Raw genomic sequence first — 24,781 nt, forward strand, 5'->3', positions numbered from 1 at the left:
CTATTGAATGAATCAAGATTGTTTTCTATTTAAAAGGAGATTTGTCGAAATGTTTTATGGTCTTTTAGTATTCATGATCTTGATAATTATGTTTTGAAACTTTATGTAAATCAAGATTCTTCATCATGATTCTCTCGTTTTATAAAAGATGAGATCTTCTATGTGAATCATAAAATTTTAAATGTATGAATTGAGATTTTGTTCTCCTAAAATTCTTTTTGCTATTAACTGACAAGAAACTTGTTCTTGTAAATCATGATATGCTACTTGACATCTTGATAATTTATAACTTGAGTTTTCTCTTTGAATCAAGATTGTTTCCTATCATGCTTTCTATTTATAAAAGAAGAAATTTGTCAAAAATGATATATGTCTTTTGACATTCATTTTTCATCTTTGTTATTTACCCTTATCATGATTTGAAGATTATAGTAAAGGGAAATGAATTACATGATTGTATTGTTATTTCCTTCTATTTGACAATGACATAGGGGGAGCAAATTTTGCTAGCTTGCTAGCTAGTTTGCATACATCAAGAAGAAGCAAAAGTGCTATCTTGCAAATCTCAAAAGAAGCAATATGTGCCAAGTTACACATTTCGAAAAGAGGCAAAATAGTATATCTTGCACATCTTTTTGCTAACTTTTTATGTGTAAAAGTTGATATCTTGTATACTATAAATTTGCATACCAAAAGTGCAATCTTAGCTATCTCAAGATACAAAACATGCTAACTTGCACTTCGTAATGGAAGCAAAATTGCTAGCTCAAATATTGCAAAGGAAGCAAAAATTTGCTAGCTTGCAACTCGCATATTTCAAGAAGCAAGAGTTGCGTTCTTGAATATCTCTAATTTACTAGCTAGCATGATGTAGAACTTGCTATCTTAAACATTACAAAGATAATGCTATCTTGCACATCACAAAGAAAAGCAAATATGTCATCTTACACATCTTTAAATTTACTAGCTTGTATGTTGTAAAACTTTCATATCTACAACTCGATAGCTTGAATGTTCTAAGCATGATGTAACACTTGCTAAATTTTCAAGCTTACAACTTGCATGATGATAAAAATGGATATTATGTTTTTCATGCAATGAGTTGAACTTGTATATCACAAACACTTGATTGTGGTACTTTTCCTTTTTGTTGATGACAAAGGGGGAGAAGTATGTTGATTATATGTAATGATTTTATCATGACATGTTGCTTGGATTTTTAAATCTAAGAGTTTCTATCAATATGGTATATTGATAGGGAGAGTTTGTTTAAACTCCGGGAGTTAAAGTTAACTCCGTCGTCGATTAGTTGTCATCATCAAAAAGGGGAAGATTGTTGAATCTCGGATTTTGATGATGAAACCAATCAATATGTGTTTATGTTTTAATCTGCGTTTTTGAGTGACGCGGGATGCTTCGATCAAGATGAGACAATTATAGCAGGAAAATCATATTGTGCCGGAGGAACATGTCAGAAGATTGGACGTCGGGCCGGTGGATCGGTCGATGTATCGACAGAAGGCTTCGGGCCATGGATTCGAGCATCGGGCTAAGAAGAGCGGGTATTGCGCCAAGGATATCAGAGTTGCAAAGTCAACTGGCCGATTGGGCAATAGGCTGCAAGAGAGGACGATGCGCCGAAGAATCGGACGAAGCGTCGAGGGACCAATGACATGCCGGACAACTTGATTGCTTAGGAGTAATTGTCTAGATCGAAGTTTTGCTTTCCTTATATAGGATTAACAACGATAGCTTGAAGACATAAAGCAAGTCTACCATAGTCAAGTTCAATGGGTGTTCGAGAGTCCTTCGAGAGTCCGAAGATTCGTTGGAAATGCTGTTGAAACCAACCGAGAAGAAATCGGGGACTTGCCGAAGTTTTCGAAAGTCTGCCGAAGAGATCGTTAGAGGTTCGCGGAGATCACCTAGAAGGTTCGACTACTTTCCAAAGACTCAGTAAACTCCCCACAAGACCGAGAGCCTGCTGGGAGTTCGCTGGAAGAAATCCGAGGGTGTATCGGAAGTCCGCCAGAAGTTCGTCGGAAAGCTTGCTGGAAGGAAACTTGACATTGTCAGTTAAAAACTTGCTTAGGACTATGTCTTAATTTCATAGTTTGCATGTAATTAGGGTTAGGATTAATGGTTAATCCTATAACCCGATTAGGGGTCAATTGGGCCCAAGTTCGGACTGGTTTGGAGTCCAACCAATGAGTTGAAATAATCTAGGCAGTGGCACCGCCAGACTGGGCGGTGGCACTGCCCAGAACCCGAGAGTTCCGGCGATGGCATCGCCAGCAAACTGCCGGACTGGGCGGTGGCACCGCCAGTACACTATCAGTGTCAGACATTGACAGGCGATGGCACCACCACTGATAGGTGGTGGCACCGCTAGCACTAGGAAACCCAAAAGCAATTCAAATTTGAAGCCCAAATTTGAATCCTCTTGGGGCCTATAAATACCCCTCAATTCTCAACAGAGAATACAACCTTTGAGAAGTTAGAGTTTGAGAAAAAGCCTTAGCAAAGTCTTTAGCAAGTCTTGCTTTCAATAGCTTAAGAGTTCACATCCCTCTTTCTCTTTGAAAAATCTGTAAGAGTGTGAACCACTTGTAAAAGGTTGTAAGAGGGGTATTTGTCCTTCTCCTTCAAAGTGATTTGCTAGTGGAAGTTGGGAGCCTCATCGAAGAAGGCTTCGCAAGTGGATGTGTGTTATTTGACCGAACCACTTTAAATTGGTGTGTTCCTTAAATGTGTGAGTGTTTACCTTTCTGAAACATTTGTTTACATAGCAACAAGCTTTTGTTTTTCATCTTCTTACTTTACTCGAGCTACTTTTACCAAGTCATTCTTTGTTGAATCGAAATCTCTACGTATTTACGAAATCGTTTTCAAACTTATAAGTTTTAATCTGCTACACTAATTCACCCCCCCTCTTAGTGCCGCTCCGATCCTAACATGTACATATTGAACAGGGTTCATAGTAAATCAGTTTCATCGACTTCATTTGAGTTATAGACTAGTAGGAAGCCTAGTCTAAGACATTTACATATTTGGGGGTGTCCTACAGAGATAAGAGTATTCAATCCACATGAAAAGAAATTGGATCCAAGAACTATTTCAGGATATTTTATTGGTTATCCAGAAAAATCTAAGGGATACAGATTTTATTGCCCTAATCATAGTATGAGAATAGTAGAATCTGGTAATACAAAATTCCTAGAAATTACGAAATCAATGAGAGTGAAAAATCTCGAAGGATTAATTTTGATATTAAGGAGATTCAGGTTAATTCTCCCATATCATCTCCTATTCGAGAGATTGTTGTTCCTCAAATCAATGAGAGTATTGATGAGGATGAACAACAAAATAGCATCAAAGAACTCTCACATGATGTTAATGTCACCGCTGATGATCTTGTAGAACAATCACAATTAGCAGATTTGAGAAGATCTCAAAGGAAAAGGAAACATATCATTTTTTATGATTATGTGGTATCTCTACAAGAATCAGATTATGATATAGGAATAAAAAGAGACTCCTTATTGTTTTCACAAGCCATAGAAAGTAACGATTCTGAAAAATAGTATAATGCAATTAAAGAAGAGTTAAAATCAATGGTCTATAATAGTATTTGGGATCTCGTTGAATTGCCCAATAATTGTAAAAGAGTCAGTTGTAAATGGGTGTTGAAGACAAAACGTGACTCAACGGGTAATATCGAACGATATAAAGCCAGACTTATGGCTAAAGGTTTTTCTCAGAAGGAAGGCATCGACTATAATGAAACTTTTTCTCCGGTTTCTAGAAAAGACTCATTAAGAATCGTCATGGCATTAATAGCTCATTATGATCTTGAGTTGTATCAGATGGATATGAAAACAACATTTCTGAATGAGGATCTGGATGAAGAAATCTATATGGAACAACCTAAAGGATTCATTGAACAGGGAAAAGAAAGTTGGGATTGTAAACTTAATAAATTCATTTATGGCCTTAAATAAGCTTCCAGACAATAATATATAAAATTTCATAATACCATTACTTCCTTCGGATATAAGAAAAATACTATTAATTAGTGTATATACATGAAGGTAAGTGGGAGCAAGTTTATTATATTGGTCTTATATGTGGATGATATTTTACTTGCCAGTAGTGATCTTAGTTTATTGCACGAAATCAAGATATTTTTTAACAAGAACTTTAAGATGGTTGATATGAATGAGCCAGCCTATGTTATTGGCATTGAGATATTCAGGTATAGATCTCAATGATTATTAGGCTTGTCTTAGAAAAGATATATTGATCGTATCTTGGAGAGATTTAATATACAGCTTTGCTCAACCAATGATGTACGTATTATTAGAGGTGAAAAATTCAGTCAAAACCAATGCAAAGAAATGACTTAAAAAATAATCAAATGAAGAATATTCCTTATGGATGCGTAGTTGGAAGTCTATTATATGCTCAAACCTATACATACTAGATATCAGTTTTGTAGTTGCAATATTGAGAAGATATCAAAGCAACCCAGGAATGGAACATTGCAAAGCTGCAAAGAAAATAATGAGATATCTACAAGGGACGAAAGATTATATGCTCACATATAGGAGATCAGATCAGTTTGAAGTGATAGGATATTCAGATGCTGATTTTGCAAATTGTCTCGACAATAGGAAGTCCACTTTAGGATTTGTATTTATGTTAGCTGGTGGGGTAATTTCTTGGAAAAGTGCAAAGCAATCGCTTATTGCATCATCAACAATAAAAGCTGAATTTGTTGCATGCTTTGATGCCACAAATCAAGCTTTATGGCTGCAAAATTTCATCTGCACCACTATGATGATTGCTGATCCATTGATAAAAGTCTTACAGTATAAAATATTCAAAGAACATGTTCTTAGAATGGGGTTTGTGAGCAAGTCATAAAAGATATGGTGATGCATGTTTATGTGGATACTATTATTGACATTCTTCTTGCTTAATTAAAATTATATGTTTTTGCTATCATGTTTACATTTATGTTTATGCATATTATGGTTGAATGTAATAACAGGATTATCATGACAAGACAAATTACAAGGGTCATTATGGACTATATTAGGAAAGACTAACAATATTGTGGTACATAGAAGGGAGTATGACATTGATGAAATACAACTGCTATAACTCTCATTGATAGTTGAACTTAATATAGTATTATTGTGTTTATTGGACTTATTAGCTTGTTTTAAAATTCATGACATGTATAAAATGCTTTTCAAAATTCTTAGGAATCCAGTTAGGTAAAATTATTTGCCGGAAGAATGTTAGATTTTGTGGCCCTTTTATAATTGGATAAGATGTATAATATAACTAATTGGGTTCCGTTGAAATATATTTACCAATATAATAGAAGTCCAATTCCTTCGGAGATAACCTTGATGGGAGGAAATATCCTAAGATCTTATCGTAGACCCTCTGCTCTCGCCTATAAAAATACAGGACCTCTAGGGGTTGAGAACACGACACGTTAACACGTACACACATACCGACGCACCTCTCTATCTCCGTTGAGGATTACGTTTTCTCTTCAACTCTCTCCCCAAACCCTCTCCCCAAAAATCATCAATCTTAGTGGGTCCTGTGAAAGGATAGAAAAATAGGAGAAAAGATCTACTCTTTACAGATTTTGCAGTGATCTTGGACGATGCTTAGTAGATCAAACGGGCATCTCTAAACAGATGACATCAAAAGGTACGCATCATTATAATTAGATATATGCATTTGATTTCAATCCTAACATAAAGGTTATTTTTGTATTTTGATACAGTATAATTATATATTTTTATGCTTAACCCCAAAATGACGAAATCAAACATCCAAGAAACCAACTATAACCCCAAATCCAAGGAATAATCAAAACGAGAAATCAAACATCCAACAAAGAGACCTTAACCCTATATCAAAGGATCATCACAAGAACGAGGAAGAAGATTGTAGGGTTATTATAAGTCAAAATGCCGAATTCAAACACGGAAGAAATGAACTATAACCCAAAATGAGAAGAATGAACAAAAGAAGAAACATGTATGGTGATATGATCTGTGAAAGTGACAGAAATCAAACATGCAAGAAAGAGACCATAATCCTAAATCGAATGATCATCCGAACAAGGAAAGAAAGAACGATTATAGGAGTCTTAACTGCTAAAATGACCAATTCAAACATTCAAGAATGGTCAAACATTCAAGAAAGAGACTAAATCATAAAAAAGATAAATAGCAAGAAGAAGTTAGTGTAGGGTGATATGATCCACCGAAATGACGAATTGAGACTTGCATGAGACGAGCTCTAACCTAAACGAAACATTGGAAGAAGAAAACTAAGCCAATATGATAAGTCAAACATCCGAGAAACATACTCTTAACCTAAAATCAAAAGGAACATTAGAAGAAGAGGATTATAGAGAGAATGCCAACAGAAATGACGAGCTCAAACATATAAGAAACAGACCTTAACCTTAAATAGAAAATAAGGTGGGAAGAAGAAGAAGATGATGATGCTAATCGTAGGTAATATGATCAGAGCGACGGCTTCTGAAACATCCAAGAAACAAATCCTACTCCTAAATCGAAAGCAAGATCCGCAGAAGGAGATGAAGACTACAGGGGAGTATGATCCGCCAAAACATCGAGCTCAAACATCCCAAGGAAAGAAAATCCTATCCTTGTATCTAAAACATGACCGAAGCAAGAAGAATCACTATAGGGTGACATGATGTGCCAACTTGATGAGTCTAGAAACAAATCCTAATCCTTAATAAAAAAAATGATTAGCAGAAGAAGGTGACGACTGTAAGGTGATTTGATCAGCCGGAACGACGAATTTAAGCATCCAAGAAACAGAGCGTATCCAAGACGACGGTCAGGTGATACGGAGACCGATAGTATCTGCCCAAACGTTGAATTCAAAAAATGCAAGAAACAGAGCGTAAAAATCTTTAAAAGATCGGTAGAAGAAGAAGAGTCACTCACCTCGAGGAAGCCCCCATTCTCGTCGAGATCGAGACGGCTTTCGGATAACACCGGAGAAAGACGGCAGCACCGCTTGGTTCCCTTCCTGCGCTTAACGTCATCTTGGTGTCTTAGGACTTGGTTAAATCCTTGGGCCGCAGTAAGTAGCATTGGTTCGTCAAGCTCCAACTGACGCGTGTCATGCTTCGTGACGACCAGGGAAACGGCGGGTGATGGTAACACAGCATGACGCAACCAACATTAGCAACAGTTTCATGGGTGATTCGGCCCTTGAAACAAGCTTGTAATCATTGACTGAACCATTATCAGTGCTTTATTCTTTGGGGTCATGTAAAGAAGTAAATTGACCCAATTAAACTATGATTGGGGCTAAAGTTTGTTTCATTAAAATGCCAAATAAGAAATTATGCATATTTGGTTCAATTAAAATATGGTCATTGCCAATTCAGGTTAACTTCATTATGAGATGGGATTGGGTTTTTGTTGTGCCCCCCGCTAATTTACTAAAACTTTGAAAATATATCTATCTTTTTTTCAAAGTTTAGGATATGATTTTTTCGTTAAGACAAAAAAGATTCCTCAGAAGAATTACCTGAGAAATCTTACGATATTTCAACATAGAAGATTGTAAATTAGCTTCTATCCCACTTGGTGTAAATTTTAAATTATATTTTGGTATGTGTCCAAATAATAAGTGGAGAGGATGAAAATATCTCAAATACCGTACACATCAATGGTGGGCAACTTAATTTTTTCTATGAAATATATTAGATCAGATATTACACAGGTAGTTAGTATGGTTAATCGGTTCATAACAAATTATGGTAAAAAGCATTGGAATATAGTTAAGAGGATTTTGAAATATATATATATATATATATATATATATATATATATATATATATATATATATATATATATAAGGGGCCTCAAATATTACATTATGTTATAGAAAATCAGATTTATTTGTCATTATGGGATATATTAATTTACACATTAGAAAGAGCAGCAAATTAAGTTTCCAAGCGGCGGACTAGTGTAGCTCAATCAACTATAGAAGCATAGTCCCATAATAGCCCCACAAACTTACAATGAAATAATTTGGATTAAAAGATTAACGGAGGAATTCATCACAAGTAGAAAAGTATTCTTTTATGTTGTGATAAAGTGGTTTACACATAGATGATGGGGATATAAACAGGAATAATCTTTGTATATGAACAAATACTAGAAGACCAAAATACGCAGCGGAATAAAATGGAAACACAATCAAAGAACACCAAGATATACGTGGAAAACCCCTTCAATGTGAAGGGTAAAAACCACGGGGCAAACTAGAGATAATCCACTATAAGAATAATGAATATATAAATCTCAATCTCTTGTCCAAAACCCTAGCAACAACCACAAGAGAATAACTGGGATACAAGGATCACGTCACTGCCCATAATATCTAAAACCTCCCCAAGTAATCATAGCAAGAGTCTACTGTAGATTTGATCTAACCTGAGATGAGAACACTGCTAGATGATTGTGAACAGTCTCTCTGCATTGTCCTTGTCTTCTTCCCTTTCTTTCTCTTCCTTTTCTGCCTTGTTCTCCTTCTTCTCTTTGGAATCTCTAGCTACAAAGATCTGTCTCGTTGTTGTCTTTTTATAGCTTTAATCTACCTCTAAAACGCAGCCACCACACCCCCCTAATCTTAGTTAGGGTTAGGTTAAGAGGGGGTGTGGGCTGTGGGCTGATAAAGCTCACATGGGCTGAATATGGGCCATCAGCCCAACAACCTCCCCCTTCAGCCCATAAGGGAGGCTGTCCCATGACTCCTCAATGTGAAGCCATACCGACCAACTGTCGACATATCTCCTGTCTTTCTTTTGGTAAGGTCTTCGTTAACATGTCTGCTCCGTTGTCATCTGTATGAATTTTCTGAAGCTGCAACTGCTTCTCTTCAAATACATTTCGAATCCAGTGGTATCTGACATCTATACGCTTTGACTTGGAATGAAACATTGGGTTCTTACACAAATGGATGGCACTCTGGCTGTCACAATGCTGTTAGCACTCTAGCTTGGAGAGTCCTAATTGAGAGGGACATTCATGTAAAACTGTTAGGACTAGCTAGGAGAGTCCTAATTGAGAGGAACATTCTGTTAGGACTCTAGCTAGGAGAGTCCTAATTGAAAGGGGCATTCATGTAGGAGGTTGTTTCTTAGAGAAGAATTAGAAGTTGTAAAGGAATATGAGTCTTAAGAATTAGGAGTTGTAAAGAAATATGAGTCTTAAGTAGGAGTCCTATTAGGAGTTGGTTAGAAGTAGGAGTCTTGAGTAGGAGTCCTATAAGGAGTTAGGGTTTAGAAGCCTTATAAATAGTTATGTATTCCTCCTCTTTTCATAAGCAATAGATGAATCTTTTCTGCAGCCTTTGAGCAGCAACTTGGAGGGAGGAACCCCTATAGAGTTCCAAGGAGGCCGATCCCCTAAAGAGATCAACCCCAAGTTTAGAATCTGTAAGGGTTCTAACACATGGTATCAGAGCAACGTTCTTGGCATCTCGCTGCCCTTCCACAGCCATCCATCAACCCTCCACAACCACCCAAAGCAATTCCCACAATTGCTTTAAAAGATCGTCGCCGAATTCCGCCATCATCTCCACCACCGCGGATCATCCTTTGATCTCCTCGTGAATTGCAATAGGTTCTGGTTTCCTACCTTACTTTTGCTGCAATTTAGTTATCCTTATTCGAAAATCCAAAAAAAAAAAATTGTTCCGATATTGCTGCATAAACCTTTCGTCATAAAGTTTTCATCTCTACGACGAAAGATACATTGCAGAATTCCAACCGCATAGTACCATCTATTAGATCTTTCTACTATACTTTTTCTATCCAAATTTTTATAAAATTTTTATAACATCTTTGACACTTCCTAACAGTAGATTCTCCTTTGGTTTTTTTAAAAAATTCTCAATATAAACCATTGATCTTTTATGTCAAATCTGCTATACTTGAAAATCTGCACTATAAAATTTCAGCCGCATAGCACTGATTGTTTAATCTTGATACTATATTGTTTCTATCCAAATCTCTACAAAATTTTTATGATAGCTTTGTCACTTCCTAACAGTGGATTTCCCTTTGGTTTTATCAAAAAATTCTCAATATAAACCACTGATCTTTTACGTCCAATCTGCTATACCTAAAAATTTGTGCTGCAGAAAATTTCAGCCGCATATTGTTGCCTTAACCCATCTATTTGCAATCTTTTTTGAATGAAATTTCTTATACACTTCATAGATCATCTTGGCTTCTATCTATGATCAATATATTAAGAAATTCATCTCTAAAAATGATTTTATGTTGCTGTAAATTTTCGTCGTAGCCCGCTGAAATTTTTCGACGAGAATTCTGCAATCGCAACTTGCACCAATTTCCTTGCTATTATACTGCCGAAATTTTCTTGATTAAATTAGATATTCTTGCTGTCATATAAACTGTGATTTTGTTATCAATTCCCTCCTCAATTCTCTCAAGTTTTTGGTGGAAATTATGTCGAGAAACCGTTGTTTCTTCGACGACAATTCTGCTCTTACAAGACAGCATATACTTGCTGCAACTTCCACTTATTTCTGTCAAACCTTTGCTACCATCTACCACAGATCCAAAACTTTCATCCACAGCCCTAAAACTCTGCCAAACCACACCCTCAAACTGCACCCAAAATAGCCACAAAACAAGCCTAAACCGCAGCCTACATCCACCAATACACCAACCCTTTTGACCATCACTTCTCTCAACCTATACATGCCTTTAACCTAACAACAAAAGAGAGATCTTAACATCATAGATTTGGAGGCATATACTATGGCATCTAAGGAGGCAATCAATGCTAAATTCGAAGCCTTGGAGGCGCGAATGGAGGATAAGATTCGGACGCTCTTTATCGAACTCAAATTGGGCCGACCACTAAGCCTGAAGAAATCATGTCAATGAGAGAGCTTTGCCCAATCACACCAAGCCAGAAGATATGACTTCCAAGAGAGGGGAAGCTCTATGACCAACCCCAACTATCCATGCATGAGAGTGGACTTCCCTAGATGGGAAGAAGGAGGCCCAATTGGTTGGATCTCGCGCGCGGAGCGATATTTTCGGTACCATAAAATCGCGAATGCATCTATGGTGAAAATTGCAGCTATATATCTTGAAGGGGATGCTATACAGTGGTTTGACTAGTTTGAACATACTTATGGAGTCCTTTCATGGCGACAATTCAAAGAAGGACTGCTGATCCGCTTCAGACCAACCGATTACGAGAATATTGACGAACAACTAGTAAAGATCCGACAAACCTCTACCATTCAGGAGTACCAAACCAGGTTTGAAAGGTTATCTAATCAAACTCATGATTGGTCTCAAAAATAGCTATTGAGAACCTTCATTGAGGGCTTGAAGCCGGAGATCCGAGGAGAAGTTAAAGCGCGACAACCGTATACGCTTATGGCAGCCATCTCTTTCGCACGACATCAAGAGGAGCAATTGAACCATGAAGCTCGGAGGACTAGGGTCACTCCTCAACCAGTAATATTGAAGCCCTTAGCCCCCCATACTTTCGACCAAGTCCCTACACCAAAGAGGTTAACAAGAGAAGAGCTTCGGGAGCGATATGCGAAGGGGGTTATGTTGGCATTGTGATAAGCCGTGGAGCCGTGAGCATCGCTGTAGTAAAGGGAGACTTCTTATGATTGAACTGATAGAAGAAGAGGTCATTGAACATCCAAAAGAGAGCCTTGAACATGAAGAAGAAGATGCAGAAGAAGAGCCATAACCGACCAAAGTTACGGTACATACACTAGTTGGCTACTCAATCCCACAAACGATGAAAGTTGGAGGCCTTCTCAAACAACAACTGATCACTGTTCTCATCGACACAGGCAACACTAATAACTTCCTAAACAGTAAGGTTACTGTCTATATGAACTTACCTATTGAGAATTGCAGCAGGTTTGTCGTTAAGGTCGCCAACGGACGGATTTTGAAGTGTGATCATAGGTGCCCGTAAGTGAAAGTTGCAGGACCAAGAGATAATTACAGATTTCTTCCTCCTCCCTCTTGATGATCATGAGGCCATACTCAGAATTAAATGGTTGATGACATTAGGTGATATTTCTTGGAATTTTATGCAACTAATTATAAAATTTTACAGTAAGGAGAAACAGGTGATACTGCACGGGAAACGTGAGGGCGACGTAACGACGATTTGCACACAACAAATGGAGAAGGTTTTGCATAAAGCATGCAGCGGCTTTTTGGTACAACTTGAGCAACAAACTAAGGGAGAGCCAACAAAATTTGAAGATCCAAATCTACTTCCTTTGCTTGCTGAATTTTCAGATATATTTGACGAACCGCGCAACCTACCTCTTACCCGTCGGCATGATTATTGTATAATGATTCTTCCAGGCAAATCTCCAGCAAATGCTCAGCCATATCAATATACATATCTCCAAAAGGATGAAATAGAAAGGATTGTAAAAGAAATGCTCAAAACAAGAGTTATTCGGCCAAGTTGCAGCCCCTACTCTTCACCAGTGCTCCTCATACGAAAGAAGGATAGAATATGACGATTATGTGTTGATTACCGAGCTCTCAATGGCATAACCATCAAGGATAAATACCTTATTCCAGTAGTATATGAGTTGCTAAGGGAGCACAAATCTTCACAATGCTGGACCTTCGATCCGGGTATCATCAAATACGAGTATGCGAAGAAGACATACCGAAAACCACCTTTTGAATACACAATAACCACTATGAATTTTTGCTTTCTTCATAAGAAGGTGGAATATATTGGGCATATCATATCAGAGGAAGGTATGGTAGTAGACCCCTTCAAAATTGGAGCAATGCAAAACTGGCTGACCCCGTGGAATATAAAATTGCTACATGGCTTTCTGGGTTTAATAGGCTACTACTGCAAGTTCGTGAAAAAATATGGAGAGATCAGTGCACCACTTACTTCCTTACTGAAAAAAGATGTCTTTCAATGGTCGGACAGAGCCTCCGCTGCCTTCGACAAACTTAAGGTAGCCATGACGACGACGCCGGTGCTAACACTACCAGATTTCAATCGACCCTTCATTATTGAGGCCGACGCATCTGGAGTCGGAATTGGAGTCATTCTTATGCAAGATGGTCAACCACTCACATACACTAGCAAGGCATTATCTCCCTCCCATCAAAATAAGTCAACATATGATAAGGAGATGCTTGCCATTGTGCGCGCAGCAACGAGGTGGAGACCATACTTGATTGGTCGACGATTTCAAATTAAAACCGACCATAAAAGCCTCAAGTACTTTTTGGAGCGAAAGATATCATCCCTTGAGCAACAAAAATGGGTAACAAAACTTCTTGGATTTGATTATGAAATAACATACAAAAAGGGGAAAGAGAATGTTCTTGCAGATGTGCTTTCGCAACTACCTGAGCAAGCTGAATTTTCGGTTGTTTTACTTCCAACCAGCGACTTCCTTGAGGATATTAAGATGGAATGGCAGGAAGATTCGGAGACTAGTAAGATCAAAAAAATAAAATTAAAGGAAGCACCAAGCTCCGTGACTCATTACAATCGGGACTCAAAAGAATTATGCTATAAGGGACGCATTGTGCTTATGACAAATTCTACTTGCATCTTCAAGAGCAGATTTTGGACAAAGTTATTCCATATGCATGGTACTAAATTGAAAAGGAGTGCGACATATCACCCACAAATCGACGACCAGATAGAAGTTGTAAATAGGTGCTTGGAGACAGCCCAAAGCCACCCACCAAATATAACTACCCAAAGAGAACTCCAGACCCAGCCAAGTGCCATTATTGATCGATGGATCGTGACTCGACGACGATGACCCACTAATGAAGTGCTAATACAGTGGGCGAACCTACCAATAGAAGATGCCACTTGGGAGAACTATGACGACTTGAAGATCAAATTCCCAGAATTCATGAATCATCAGTCTCGAGGACAAGGCTGATTTGAAGAGGGCGGGTTTGTTAGGACTCTAGCTTGGAGAGTCCTAATTGAGGGGGACATTCATGTAAAACTGTTAGGACTAGCTAGGAGAGTCCTAATTGAGAGGGACATTCTGTTAGGACTCTAGCTAGGAGAGTCCTAATTGAAAGGGGCATTCATGTAGGAGGTTGTTTCTTAGAGAAGAATTAGGAGTTGTAAAGGAATAGGAGTCTTAAGAATTAGGAGTTGTAAAGAAATATGAGTCTTAAGTAGGAGTCCTATTAGGAGTTGGTTAGAAGTAGGAGTCTTGAGTAGGAGTCCTATAAGGAGTTAGGGTTTAGAAGCCCTACAAATAGTCATGTATTCCTCCTCTTTTCATAAGCAATAGATGAATCTTTTCTGCAGCCTTTGAGCAGCAACTTGGAGGAAGGAACCCCTATAGAGTTCCAAGGAGGCCGATCCCCTAAAGAGATCAACCCCAAGTTTAGAATATGCAAGGGTTCTAACAAATGCACCACATAATTTTCCTGTTCCAGCCCCAATTCTTGTAAGAATTCTTTCATCCATAACATTTCTTTGCATACCTCTGTAGCAGCAATATATTCTGCTTCTGTGGTGGAGAGAGCAATACACCTTTGTAACCTGGATTGCCATGACACAGCTCCCCCTGCAAAAGTAAGTACATAACCTGAAGTAGACTTTCTCGTATCTATATCTCTTGCCATATCTGCATCTGTGTAACCTGTTAACACAAGTGGTCCACCTCCAAAGCTTAAACAAACCATAGAGCTCCCTCTGAGATATCTAAAAATCCACTTCACTACTGCCCAGTGCTCTTTGCCTGGATTTGCAAGAAATCTGCTAGTAACACCCACTGCATATGCGATGTCCGGCCTCGTACATACCATTGCATACATTAAACTTCCAACTGCTGAAGCATAAGGAACCTTTTGCATTTTCTCCTTCTCCTCATCACTTGACGGACTCTGTTCTGAGCACAACTTGAAGTGACGTGCAAGAGGAGAACCAACTGGCTTAGCATTGCTCATACTGAATCTTTCCAATACCTTCTTGATGTATTTCTCCTGTGACAACCAAATCTTCTTGTTTTTCTTGTCACGAGAAATCTGCATGCCTAGTATTTGCTTTGCTGGCCCCATGTCCTTCATTGTAAAAGACTCATTCAGTTCCTTCTTCAACCTGTCAATTTTAGACATATCTTTCTCAAGAATAAGCATGTCATCAACATAAAGTAAGAGAATAATAAAATCCTCACCAAACCATTTGATGTACACACAATGATCTGAAGCCGTTCTTTTGTATCCATTTTCTATCATAAATGAATCAAACTTTCTATACCACTGTCTTGGAGCTTGCTTTAGTCCATACAAGCTCTTCTTCAACTTGCAGACAAAATTATCTTTACCTTTGACTTTGAAGCCTTCTGGTTGCTCCATATAAATTTCCTCCTCCAAATCACCATGAAGGAAAGCTGTCTTCACATCTAACTGCTCAACCTCCAAGTCCTGGCTAGCAGCAATACCAAGAGCAACACGAATAGAAGACATTTTAACAACATGAGAAAATATCTCTTCAAAGTCAATACCTTTCTTTTGACCAAAGCCTTTCACAACCAATCTAGCTTTGTACTTTGGTTGAGAACAATATTCTTGAGTCTTCAACCTAAAAACTCACTTGTTCTTCAAGGCCTTCATTCCATTTGGTAGCAGCACCAAATCATAAGTGTGGTTCTTCTGAATAGCATCCATCTCTTCCTACATAGCAACTAACCACTTCTCTTTCTGCTCACTCTCAATTACTTCCTGGTAACTCTCTGGTTCACCTGCATCAGTAAGCATCACATACTCATCTGTAGAGTATCTTCTGGAAGGTTGACGTTGTCTAGAAGATCTTCTCAATTGAGGTTCTGCGGGAACTTGCTCTCCTACTTCTTCTTGCTCAACATGTCCTGCAGGTAAATCAACATCAGGCTCTACACTATTTTCCTGCACATCTCCCCCATCACCCTGATATACTAGAGGAATAACTGGGTCACAATCTGCTAATCCTTCTACAGAAGTCTTGGCTGGTGCCTTCTTCTTCAAATCCTCAAAGGTTTGATCCTCAAAGAAGACCACATCTCTGCTCCTGAACACCTTCTGCTTTTCTGGATCCCAAAGCCTGTAACCAAACTGATCATATGAGTAACCAAGAAAAATACATTCTTTAGACTTACCATCCAGCTTGGACCTCTCATTATCTGGAACATGTGCAAATGCACGACAACCAAATACTCTCAAATGCCTGTAGGAAACATCTTTCTCTGACCATACATGCTCTGCAACATCACCATCTAGGGCTGTACATGGTGATAAGTTGATCACATCAACTGCAGTCCTCAAAGCCTCATCCCAAAACCTTTTGGGTAGCTTGGCCTGTGAAAGCATACATCTGATCTTTTCCATGATGGTGCGGTTCATCCTCTCTGTAATTGCATTATGCTGAGGTGTACCAGGAACTGTCATCTCATGTTGGATCCCATGTGACCTGTAATAGTCATTAAACAATCCTGTATACTCACCACCATTATCTGATCTTATGCATTTCAATTTCCTTTCTGTCTCCCTTTCAACCCTGGCAAGAAACTCTTTGAATACATTAATAACCTGATCTTTGGTCTTCAAAGCATAAGCCCAAACTTTCCTGGAAAAATCATCTATAAAAGTGACAAAATAAAGTGCACCACTTATACCAAGAACATCAACAGATCCACCAGGAGTTTTTATCCTCAAAGGACCACATACATCTGTATAAACACGGTCTAAGGCATGCATTTTTCTAGACAAAGCAGCACTAGCAAATGAAACTCTATGTTGTTTACCAACCAAACAATCAATACAAGGGTTCAAATGTATACCTTTGAGATCTGGTAATACCTCTCTCTTGGAAAGAGCTTGCAGCCCCTTCTCGCTCATGTGCCCCAATCGCCTATGCCACAACTCCATATTGAAGTCTTTCTCTATAGCATTTAACTGCTCACCATAAGCTTTAGCCTGCAACCTGTACAAAGTATGACATTTCTTTCCACTAGCTATAACAAGAGAACCCTTACTGAGCTTCCATTGCCCTCTGTGAAATCTGCTTTCATACTCTTCATCATCTAGTCTTCCAATTGAAATTAAATTCAGCCTCAAGTCAACCACATGTCCCACATCCTTAAGTACCAACTTGCAGCCAAGGTTGGTCTTTAAATAGATATCACCCATGCCAATGATGTCTGATGTGTCATAGTTGCCCATCTTGACAACACCAAAGTTTCCAGACCTGTATGTAGCAAAAAACTCTCTCCGAGGTGTAGCATGATAAGAAGCACCTGTGTCAATCACCCACTCAAGATCCTGACACACACAAGAAAAAATATCATCAGAAGGAGACAAAATCAAATAATCACCACCCTGCACTATAGCTGTAGTATTATCCTTTGACTCTGTAGACTCCACTTCTTTTCCCTTTTTCTTGTTCTTCTTAGGTTGCTTACATTGGTTCTTTTAATGTCCTTTCTCACCACAGTTATAGCAAACAATATCTTTTCTTAATCTTGACTTGCTCCTACCCATACGTGAACTGCTTCTGGACTTTGACCTTTCTCTATTCTCTGAGATAAGTGCTTGTGAATCATTCTGAGATGTTGCCGAACTTTTTCTTCTCAACTCCTCATTCAACAAACTGCTTGTTACTTGACTCATAGTGACAATACCATCTGGCGCAGAATTACTAAGGGAAACCACTAGTGTCTCCCAACTTTCTAGTAATGAACTGAGAAGTAACAATGCCTGCAACTCATCATCAAGAGACATTTTCATAGAGGATAACTGGTTAGTAATACTCTGTATTTCATTCAAATGCTCAGCAATAGAAGCACCCTCTCTATATTTTAGGTTCAAGTTTTCTAATAAAAAAAGCTTTGTTGCTAGCTGTTTTTCTTTCATAGAGACTTTCCAATTTTTTCCAAAGAGAATATGCAGAAATTTCAGTAGAAACATGGTGAAAGACAATCATCAAGCCATTGTCTAATAAACCCAATTGTTTTTCGATCTAACCTCTTCCACTCATCATCTGTCATAGTTGTAGGTTTTGCACTATCCCCTTGCAAAGGTCCATACAAATCTTTGCAATACAAGAGATCTTCCATTCTTGGTTTCCATATCATCCAATTATTTCCATTCAAACTAATCATACGAGAAATATTACTGGCCTCCATGTTCAAATACAAAAAAAATTAAATCACCAAAACCCCACTCTGATACCAGTTGATGAGGATATAAACAGGAATAACCTTTGTATATGAACAAATACTAGAAGACCAAAATACGCAGCGGAATAAAATGGAAACACAATCAAACAGAACACCAAGATATACGTGGAAAACCCCTTCAATGTGAAGGGTAAAAACCACGGGGCAAACTAGAGATAATCCACTATGAGAATAATGAATATACAAATCTCAATCTCTTGCCCAAAACCCTAGCAACAACCACAAGAGAATAACTGGGATACAAGGATCATGTCACTGCCCACAATATCTAAAACCTCCCCAAGTAATCACAGCAAGAGTCTACTGTAGATTTGATCTAACCTGAGATGAGAACACTGCTAGATGATTGTGAACAGTCTCTCTGCGTTATCCTTGTCTTCTTCCCTTTCTTTCTCTTCCTTTTCTACCTTGTTCTCCTTCTTCTCTTTGGAATCTCGTAGCTACAAAGATCTGTCTCGTTACTGCCTTTTTTAGCCGTTACCTCGGGGTCGGTACGGCTGGTTCGAGGGTCCGAGCGGCCAGGATCAGGTGATGCTCCTCGCGGAATCCTCGGGGTGACCGGTCACGGGGAATCGGGCTGAAGTGCTCCGCGTCGCCGGGTCGGGTCGGCTTTTGCTGAGTACCTGCACACTGGTCGGGTCGGTGATTCGGCCCGACCCCTCCGATGATCAAGTTAGAAGGGAGGATGGGAATCTTGGATGGAATCCTGAGTTTTTCAGCTTCCCCGGCCTGCTTGGAGCTCGAGGGTATTTATAGGTGAGCTCGACGTTTACCTAACGCACCATCCTGCCGGGGCAGGGCTGTACACCTGATCGTGTCCGTTGCCGTTGTGGGCATTGCGCGGTAAGGCCGAGTTGCCATAGGATATGGCCAGCCTTGGTCGACGCCTTCCCCTGCGCTGTCCGGTTGTGCGGGGTCAGCATGGTGAGGTCGCGCGGGTATGGTCAGTGAGGGTGCGCGTTACGCCGGTATTAATGCTCGTCTCTTTGTGCGGTGTGCTATTTGGGGGTGGCTTGATATGGGGCGGTGTTACGTCAAATCCGGTGCGTCATGTCTTATTTGTTTTTACCCCTATCAGCCACCATACCCCCCTAATCTTAATTAGGGTTAGGTTAAGAGGAGGTGTGGGCTGATAAAGCCCACATGGGCTGAATATGGCCATCAGCCCAATAATAGAAAGAATCCAACCTCCCATTCGATGACAAAAGCATATACAATTTTAATATTGTTTTATTTGAGAAATAGTAGAGCATGGCATTATAGATATATTGAGTATTAAAGATTGAGTTTAAACTATCATCTTTTATAGTGAATATCTTTTAGTTTGTCCTTTGAAATTTCTTTTAGTCAATTGAAAATATTATTATTTTAGTTAATTTTATTAATTTAATTAGATATTGCTTGTTGGCTTTGGTTTTGTTTCTTTTTCGTAACAATTGTTGTTATCTTAGATACCGATGGAAATATTCTCACGTGAGACACGGCCCCCAGTTTGAGCACCAAGAACACAAATGTAATGAAAAGTGAATCCCACACCTAATTAAGATTCAGGATGGAAAATACTTGTTAAATATTTTTATGATAATAATTATAATAATATATTGGAGTCGGGAGTACATCAACATAGCGTGCGAGATCGACTCCCTCGGCTCCCAACAGTGGCAGTATGATGCCCCCTCCTTCTATTCTGCGGAGCTGCTGCTGCCACCACATTCCTGCATTGGTTGGGGTGACTGACGTCTTTAACCGGGACAGGGGGGAAAGCTATCAGTCAGCTCCCAATCACGTGTGGGTCATGCATCCAGCTTCTATTCCTCGGCCTCATTTAAGGAAATACAAATCATCCACAGCACCTGCTTCCTTCGCAACCAGACTGACCAAGACTTGTAAGTTCGATCCCCGCAACTAACCTCCCCGCAGTCCCCCCCGCTCACAAACCACCCGTCTTCCAGTCAACTCTCTCTTCTTCTTCTTCTTCTTCTTCTTCCCCCGTAGACTCTCTAGCCATCTATATACCATCCGCCGACCATCTTCCTCGACCTCACTTCCCACTCTACACCGATGAGGAACCCTTGCGACAAGCGCGGCACCAACAGGGGAGCCTGGTCCAAGGAGGAGGACCGGAAGCTCATCGACTACATCAGACTGCACGGGGAAGGCTGTTGGAGGTCACTCCCCAAGGCTGCAGGTGTTACTTGTACGCTTCCCTTTTTTGTTTCATTGGCTACGGGTTCCTGAGAACGTGATTCTTTCCCATCAGGTCTGCTTCGGTGCGGCGAGAGTTGCAGGCTCCGGTGGATCAACTACCTTCGTCCGGACGTGAAGAGAGGCAACTTTAAAGAGGATGAAGCCGACCTCATCATCAAGCTCCACGCGTTGCTCGGCAACCGGTACGCCTCCTTATCCTCCAGAACTCGAGTATATTATGATTGAATTGTTTTAGGTGGTCGTTGATAGCTGGGAGGCTGCCGGGGAGAACGGACAACGAGGTGAAGAACTACTGGAACTCCCACCTGAGGAAGAAGCTCAAGAGCATGGGTGTCGATCCTGACAACCACCGGTTGACCCAGAAGGCGCCGCTCCGTCGATCTCGGAGCTCACACAGTGCATCTCTGTCGACTGATGCCGTGACAAGCCACGAGAACATGAAGAAGTGCAGCTCCGCTGTGTTGCCTGATCTCAACCTCGACCTAACGATCTGCACTCCATCCTCTCTTGAGGGACAGAGGCTTGAGAGGACTGCCACCCCGACGCTTCTTCTCTTTCGTTGACTTTGGTCGACTAGTGTTAGCTCATATGTCTGTGTGACGTCAATGGTGGTGTGAAGGTGATCCAGGAGAGGACACATGCATTGTAGTCGGAGGAAATCACAAAAGATATTGCTGTTATGTCAACCCTTCGATCTGATCTTATCCTCTCTCTGTTGCTGTGTCAGTTCAAGCCAGAGTTGAAGAAAATGAATGCTTGACGGTACAAAAGGTTGATATGTTGCGCAGGCGTGCGCGGCTTGTTGAGGCGACAGCTAACATATAGTTCGAGTCAACTTACGCGGTATGACATAATGTGACAACAAAGAGAATAGCAGACGAACTTTATGGCATCACAGAGTTAGAGTTAGAATGCACCTGAGATATAATGCGATGCATGCGCGGGCGGCTGATCCACATCAACCGGTTCCTACTTTCCCGTCTCCCTCCTCGCGTGGAGCTCAGAAAGGCATCAGAATCTTCGGATCCGCCTCCAGTTTGGCGCTGGACCACTCATCGTGCACATAGTCTCGTGTGAGGGCTTAGTACTCCTATACTTGGACGTGGCGTCTCGTGTGAGGGCTTAGTTCTGCTATCCTTAGGACGTGGCGTCTCGTGTGAGCGCTTAGTGCTACTATACTTAGGACGTGGCGTCTTGTGTGAGCGCTTAGTGCTCCTATACTTAGGACGTGGCGTCTCGTGTGAGGGCTTAGTGCTGCTATACTTAGGACGTGGCGTCTCGTGTGAGGGCTTAGTGCTGCTATACTTGGGACGTGGCTAATGATGGCAAATTTAGTTCGACATGTCCCGTATGATGTGGCTCGATCTCGTGGTGACGGGGGCCCGCGCTGTCCGAGCTACAATGGCAGAGGCCACATAGAGCTGCCGGTTGAGTTGACGGGTAGAGAGAAATCTACTCTTGTCAGCATACGAGCCCGGCCATTCCTCTCTTCCCTTCATTCTCGACATCTACTCCTCAATGCCATGTGTACCGAGGCATGTTCTTGCTGCTGGTTGGGTAGTCGGAGACACTCGCCGTCTATTTCGTGGAGTTAAACTCAGCAGAGAGGCCGTGGTTGGCTCACAGCGTTACATGGATGGAGCAAAAGAGATATGGCGGTGAATCCGAAGATTCGGCGGCGCCATGGATGGCGTTGGGGTACGATTGTTCTCGGCAGCTGTCTCTTGTTTCCGAGTACTGATTCGTGCAGGTTGACAACATCCATTCTAACCGCAGGGATGTCTCCTTTATCCTCTTCCCTATGACTTCAAAATCCAAAATTCAAAATCCAAAATCCAAAAAAATAAAATCGTTGATTAAAAGATATAAAATAAAATAAAAACGATACCAAATTAAAAATAATTCTCGACATTTATTACCTAAACTTATAAATAAAACCAAATTCTAGATCATGAGATCAATTAAATATATTAATTCAATTAAAAGGTTAAGTTTCTAGGTTGTATGTTAGGGCTAATTTCAAATTAGATACTAATTTAATCTAAAGTTCTCGAATAAGACACTAATTTATATAGTTATGACACCAATTTACATAACTAGACTCATTCAATCCATAGCGATATATAATGCTATCCTCTAATTCATCTGTATTGATTATCTTTCCCGTATTTTTAAGGTTCAAACTTAGTGTGATCTATATCTTTCTTTGATGCTATGAGATGGAGTACTCATCAATGTCTCTATTTATGGTAATAGGACTCATCTTTAGTCAGTCAAACTATAATTTGACTAACTTAATCCCTTTTCATTTTTATTTTTAATATTAACTCATTCAAATCAATTTTTTATTATGCACTAAAGTAATAATACCGTATCATAAATTTAGTAGTGATAAAATTGAATAATACTAGTCAACAAACATTAATTCAACCTAAAAAAATATAAGCTTCTAAGCTGAGCCGCAGGTAGAGGCACCGAACAGAGTGTGCCACAGAAGAAAACATTCGGGGTGGAGTTGTGGGTATGCCACGAATTTGGTGTGCGTGACTGTGCTGGGCCCAGGCCGGCACAACGTGTATTCTCACTCTCCGTCGTCACCAACAAGTCATCCGTGACTGCGATTGAGTGCGACAAGTCACTGCCACTACAATTCAACAAAGCTTTGTCAATCACGGTTATGTGTCTCTTGCCGTGATAAATGAGTTTCTTCCGCGAGATTTTGCGAAGCATAACCACCGCATTAGCAGTAGGACGGACAAATCAAAGAAGGCCCTCCAAAATGTTGTACCGAGTTTGCAGAGGAGGGGCGCCTTACAAACAACGTCACGTCATCATGAAGCTTTATTACCGTTTATCCAATCTCGTGTCCAATAATATTTCGTCTCACGTTCCAAAGAGAACGAACCGTCGCGAGGGTACTTTTCGGAGGAGGGAGAAGCGAAACGTTTAATCGATCATAGCCGTCCTTCGACGCGCATCAAACGGACCAGATTCACCAAAACCGCATTCGAGTTGACGCCGTGGTTTCGTGACGGTCGGGGTCGACAAGGGCTTCCGAAGAGAGCATACACGAAGACGTGATTCAATTTTTCGCCATTTTTTCTTTTCTTTTCTTTCTTCTGTCTCTCTCTAACGTCTCTTTTTTGTTTCTCTGTCTAAAATTTACATCCTAAACATTTTATAAAAGAACAAAAAAAAGTAGAAGCGTCCATTTTCCATCAGACGGTGGGCGCCCACGAAAGATCCAGAAAATCGGGCGGCGCACAGAGCACGTCGGCATAGTCGAACAGCCCTCCGTCGTAGAACACCCCATCCTCGGCCGCATCCGTCGTATCCACCCTATCATCCGGCCCAATCCCCAAGTCGAACCCGTCGTAGTAGCCGGTGATATCGTCGTCGAACCCCCAGATCTGTCCGAACACGACCCCCTCCACCGCGACTCCTTCCGCGGCGGGGTCGTCAGCCACAGGAGCCTCACCACCATCGTCCGACGAGGACAGCGCCGGCGGAGGCAGTCCGAGCTCGTCATCGGAGGCTTCGAGGAGGAATCCCAGATCCGGCTGGTCGGTCTTCACCAATGCCCGGGTGGGCGGCGGCGGCGGGGAGGAGAGGGCGATCTCCTCCTCGAGGCTCTTCATGACGGAGGCGATGTCCTGGTCTCCAGCTTCAGCGTCATCGTCGAGGATGTCGAGGAAGAGGTCGTCTCGGAGGCGCTTGGCCTCCGGCGACTCCTGCTCTTCCGCCTCGTCGCGGCGCCTCTTGCGGTCGCGCGAATCCTCCATCGGAAAACTCAGAACGGGAAGCGGAGAAGATGGGAAAGAGCAGTAAGCAGACACCGCTGAGCGCACGGTGGAGGGGGAGGGCGGAGGTTGGGCTTATATAGGGGAAGAGGGTGCATTCCTTCTCCGAAGGATCTTTTCGAATAAGAGCGAAAGAAACATATGAAATGCACTAAATGTACAAAAAGGCGTGAGTTAAGGGTGTGAACCGTAAAAAGGAAGAAGAAATATATTATTATTAACTGTGATTGAAGTCCGGAGCTGCCGTCCGCATGGGGACCACCACTCATCCCAACGTTCTGATCTTTGTTTGTTTTTAGTTTGCCTCTCTCCTCTCTCTCTCTCTCTCTCTCTCTCTCTCTCTGTCTCTCTGTGATGTGTGGAAAGCCATCTGCTGCGGTGTGATCGAGATGGGCTGTCTGTGTTTGACCATTTTGGTTGGACCTGATAAAATT

At 40.7% G+C, this 24,781-nt stretch overlaps 2 protein-coding genes across 2 annotated transcripts; one reads left to right on the forward strand and one right to left on the reverse strand.

Moving 5' to 3' along the window:
• The first annotated feature begins 20,094 nt into the window (after positions 1-20,094).
• On the forward strand, positions 20,095-21,233 carry LOC103974225 (MYB-like transcription factor 4). Its single transcript, XM_009388996.3, has 3 exons — positions 20,095-20,527; positions 20,600-20,729; positions 20,783-21,233. The coding sequence occupies exons 1-3, from the start codon at positions 20,401-20,403 to the stop codon at positions 21,108-21,110; spliced, it is 585 nt and encodes a 194-aa protein (XP_009387271.2). The 5' UTR covers positions 20,095-20,400; the 3' UTR covers positions 21,111-21,233.
• A 2,392-nt stretch (positions 21,234-23,625) lies between these two features.
• On the reverse strand, positions 23,626-24,417 carry LOC103974226 (uncharacterized). Its single transcript, XM_009388997.3, has one exon. It carries the CDS (start codon positions 24,327-24,329, stop codon positions 23,766-23,768), a length of 564 nt encoding a protein of 187 aa, XP_009387272.2. The 5' UTR covers positions 24,330-24,417; the 3' UTR covers positions 23,626-23,765.
• Between the last annotated feature and the right edge of the window lie 364 nt (positions 24,418-24,781).

Source organism: Musa acuminata, chromosome BXJ2-8, assembly GCF_036884655.1.
Source record: "Musa acuminata AAA Group cultivar baxijiao chromosome BXJ2-8, Cavendish_Baxijiao_AAA, whole genome shotgun sequence".
Classification (NCBI taxonomy): Eukaryota; Viridiplantae; Streptophyta; class Magnoliopsida; order Zingiberales; family Musaceae; genus Musa; species Musa acuminata.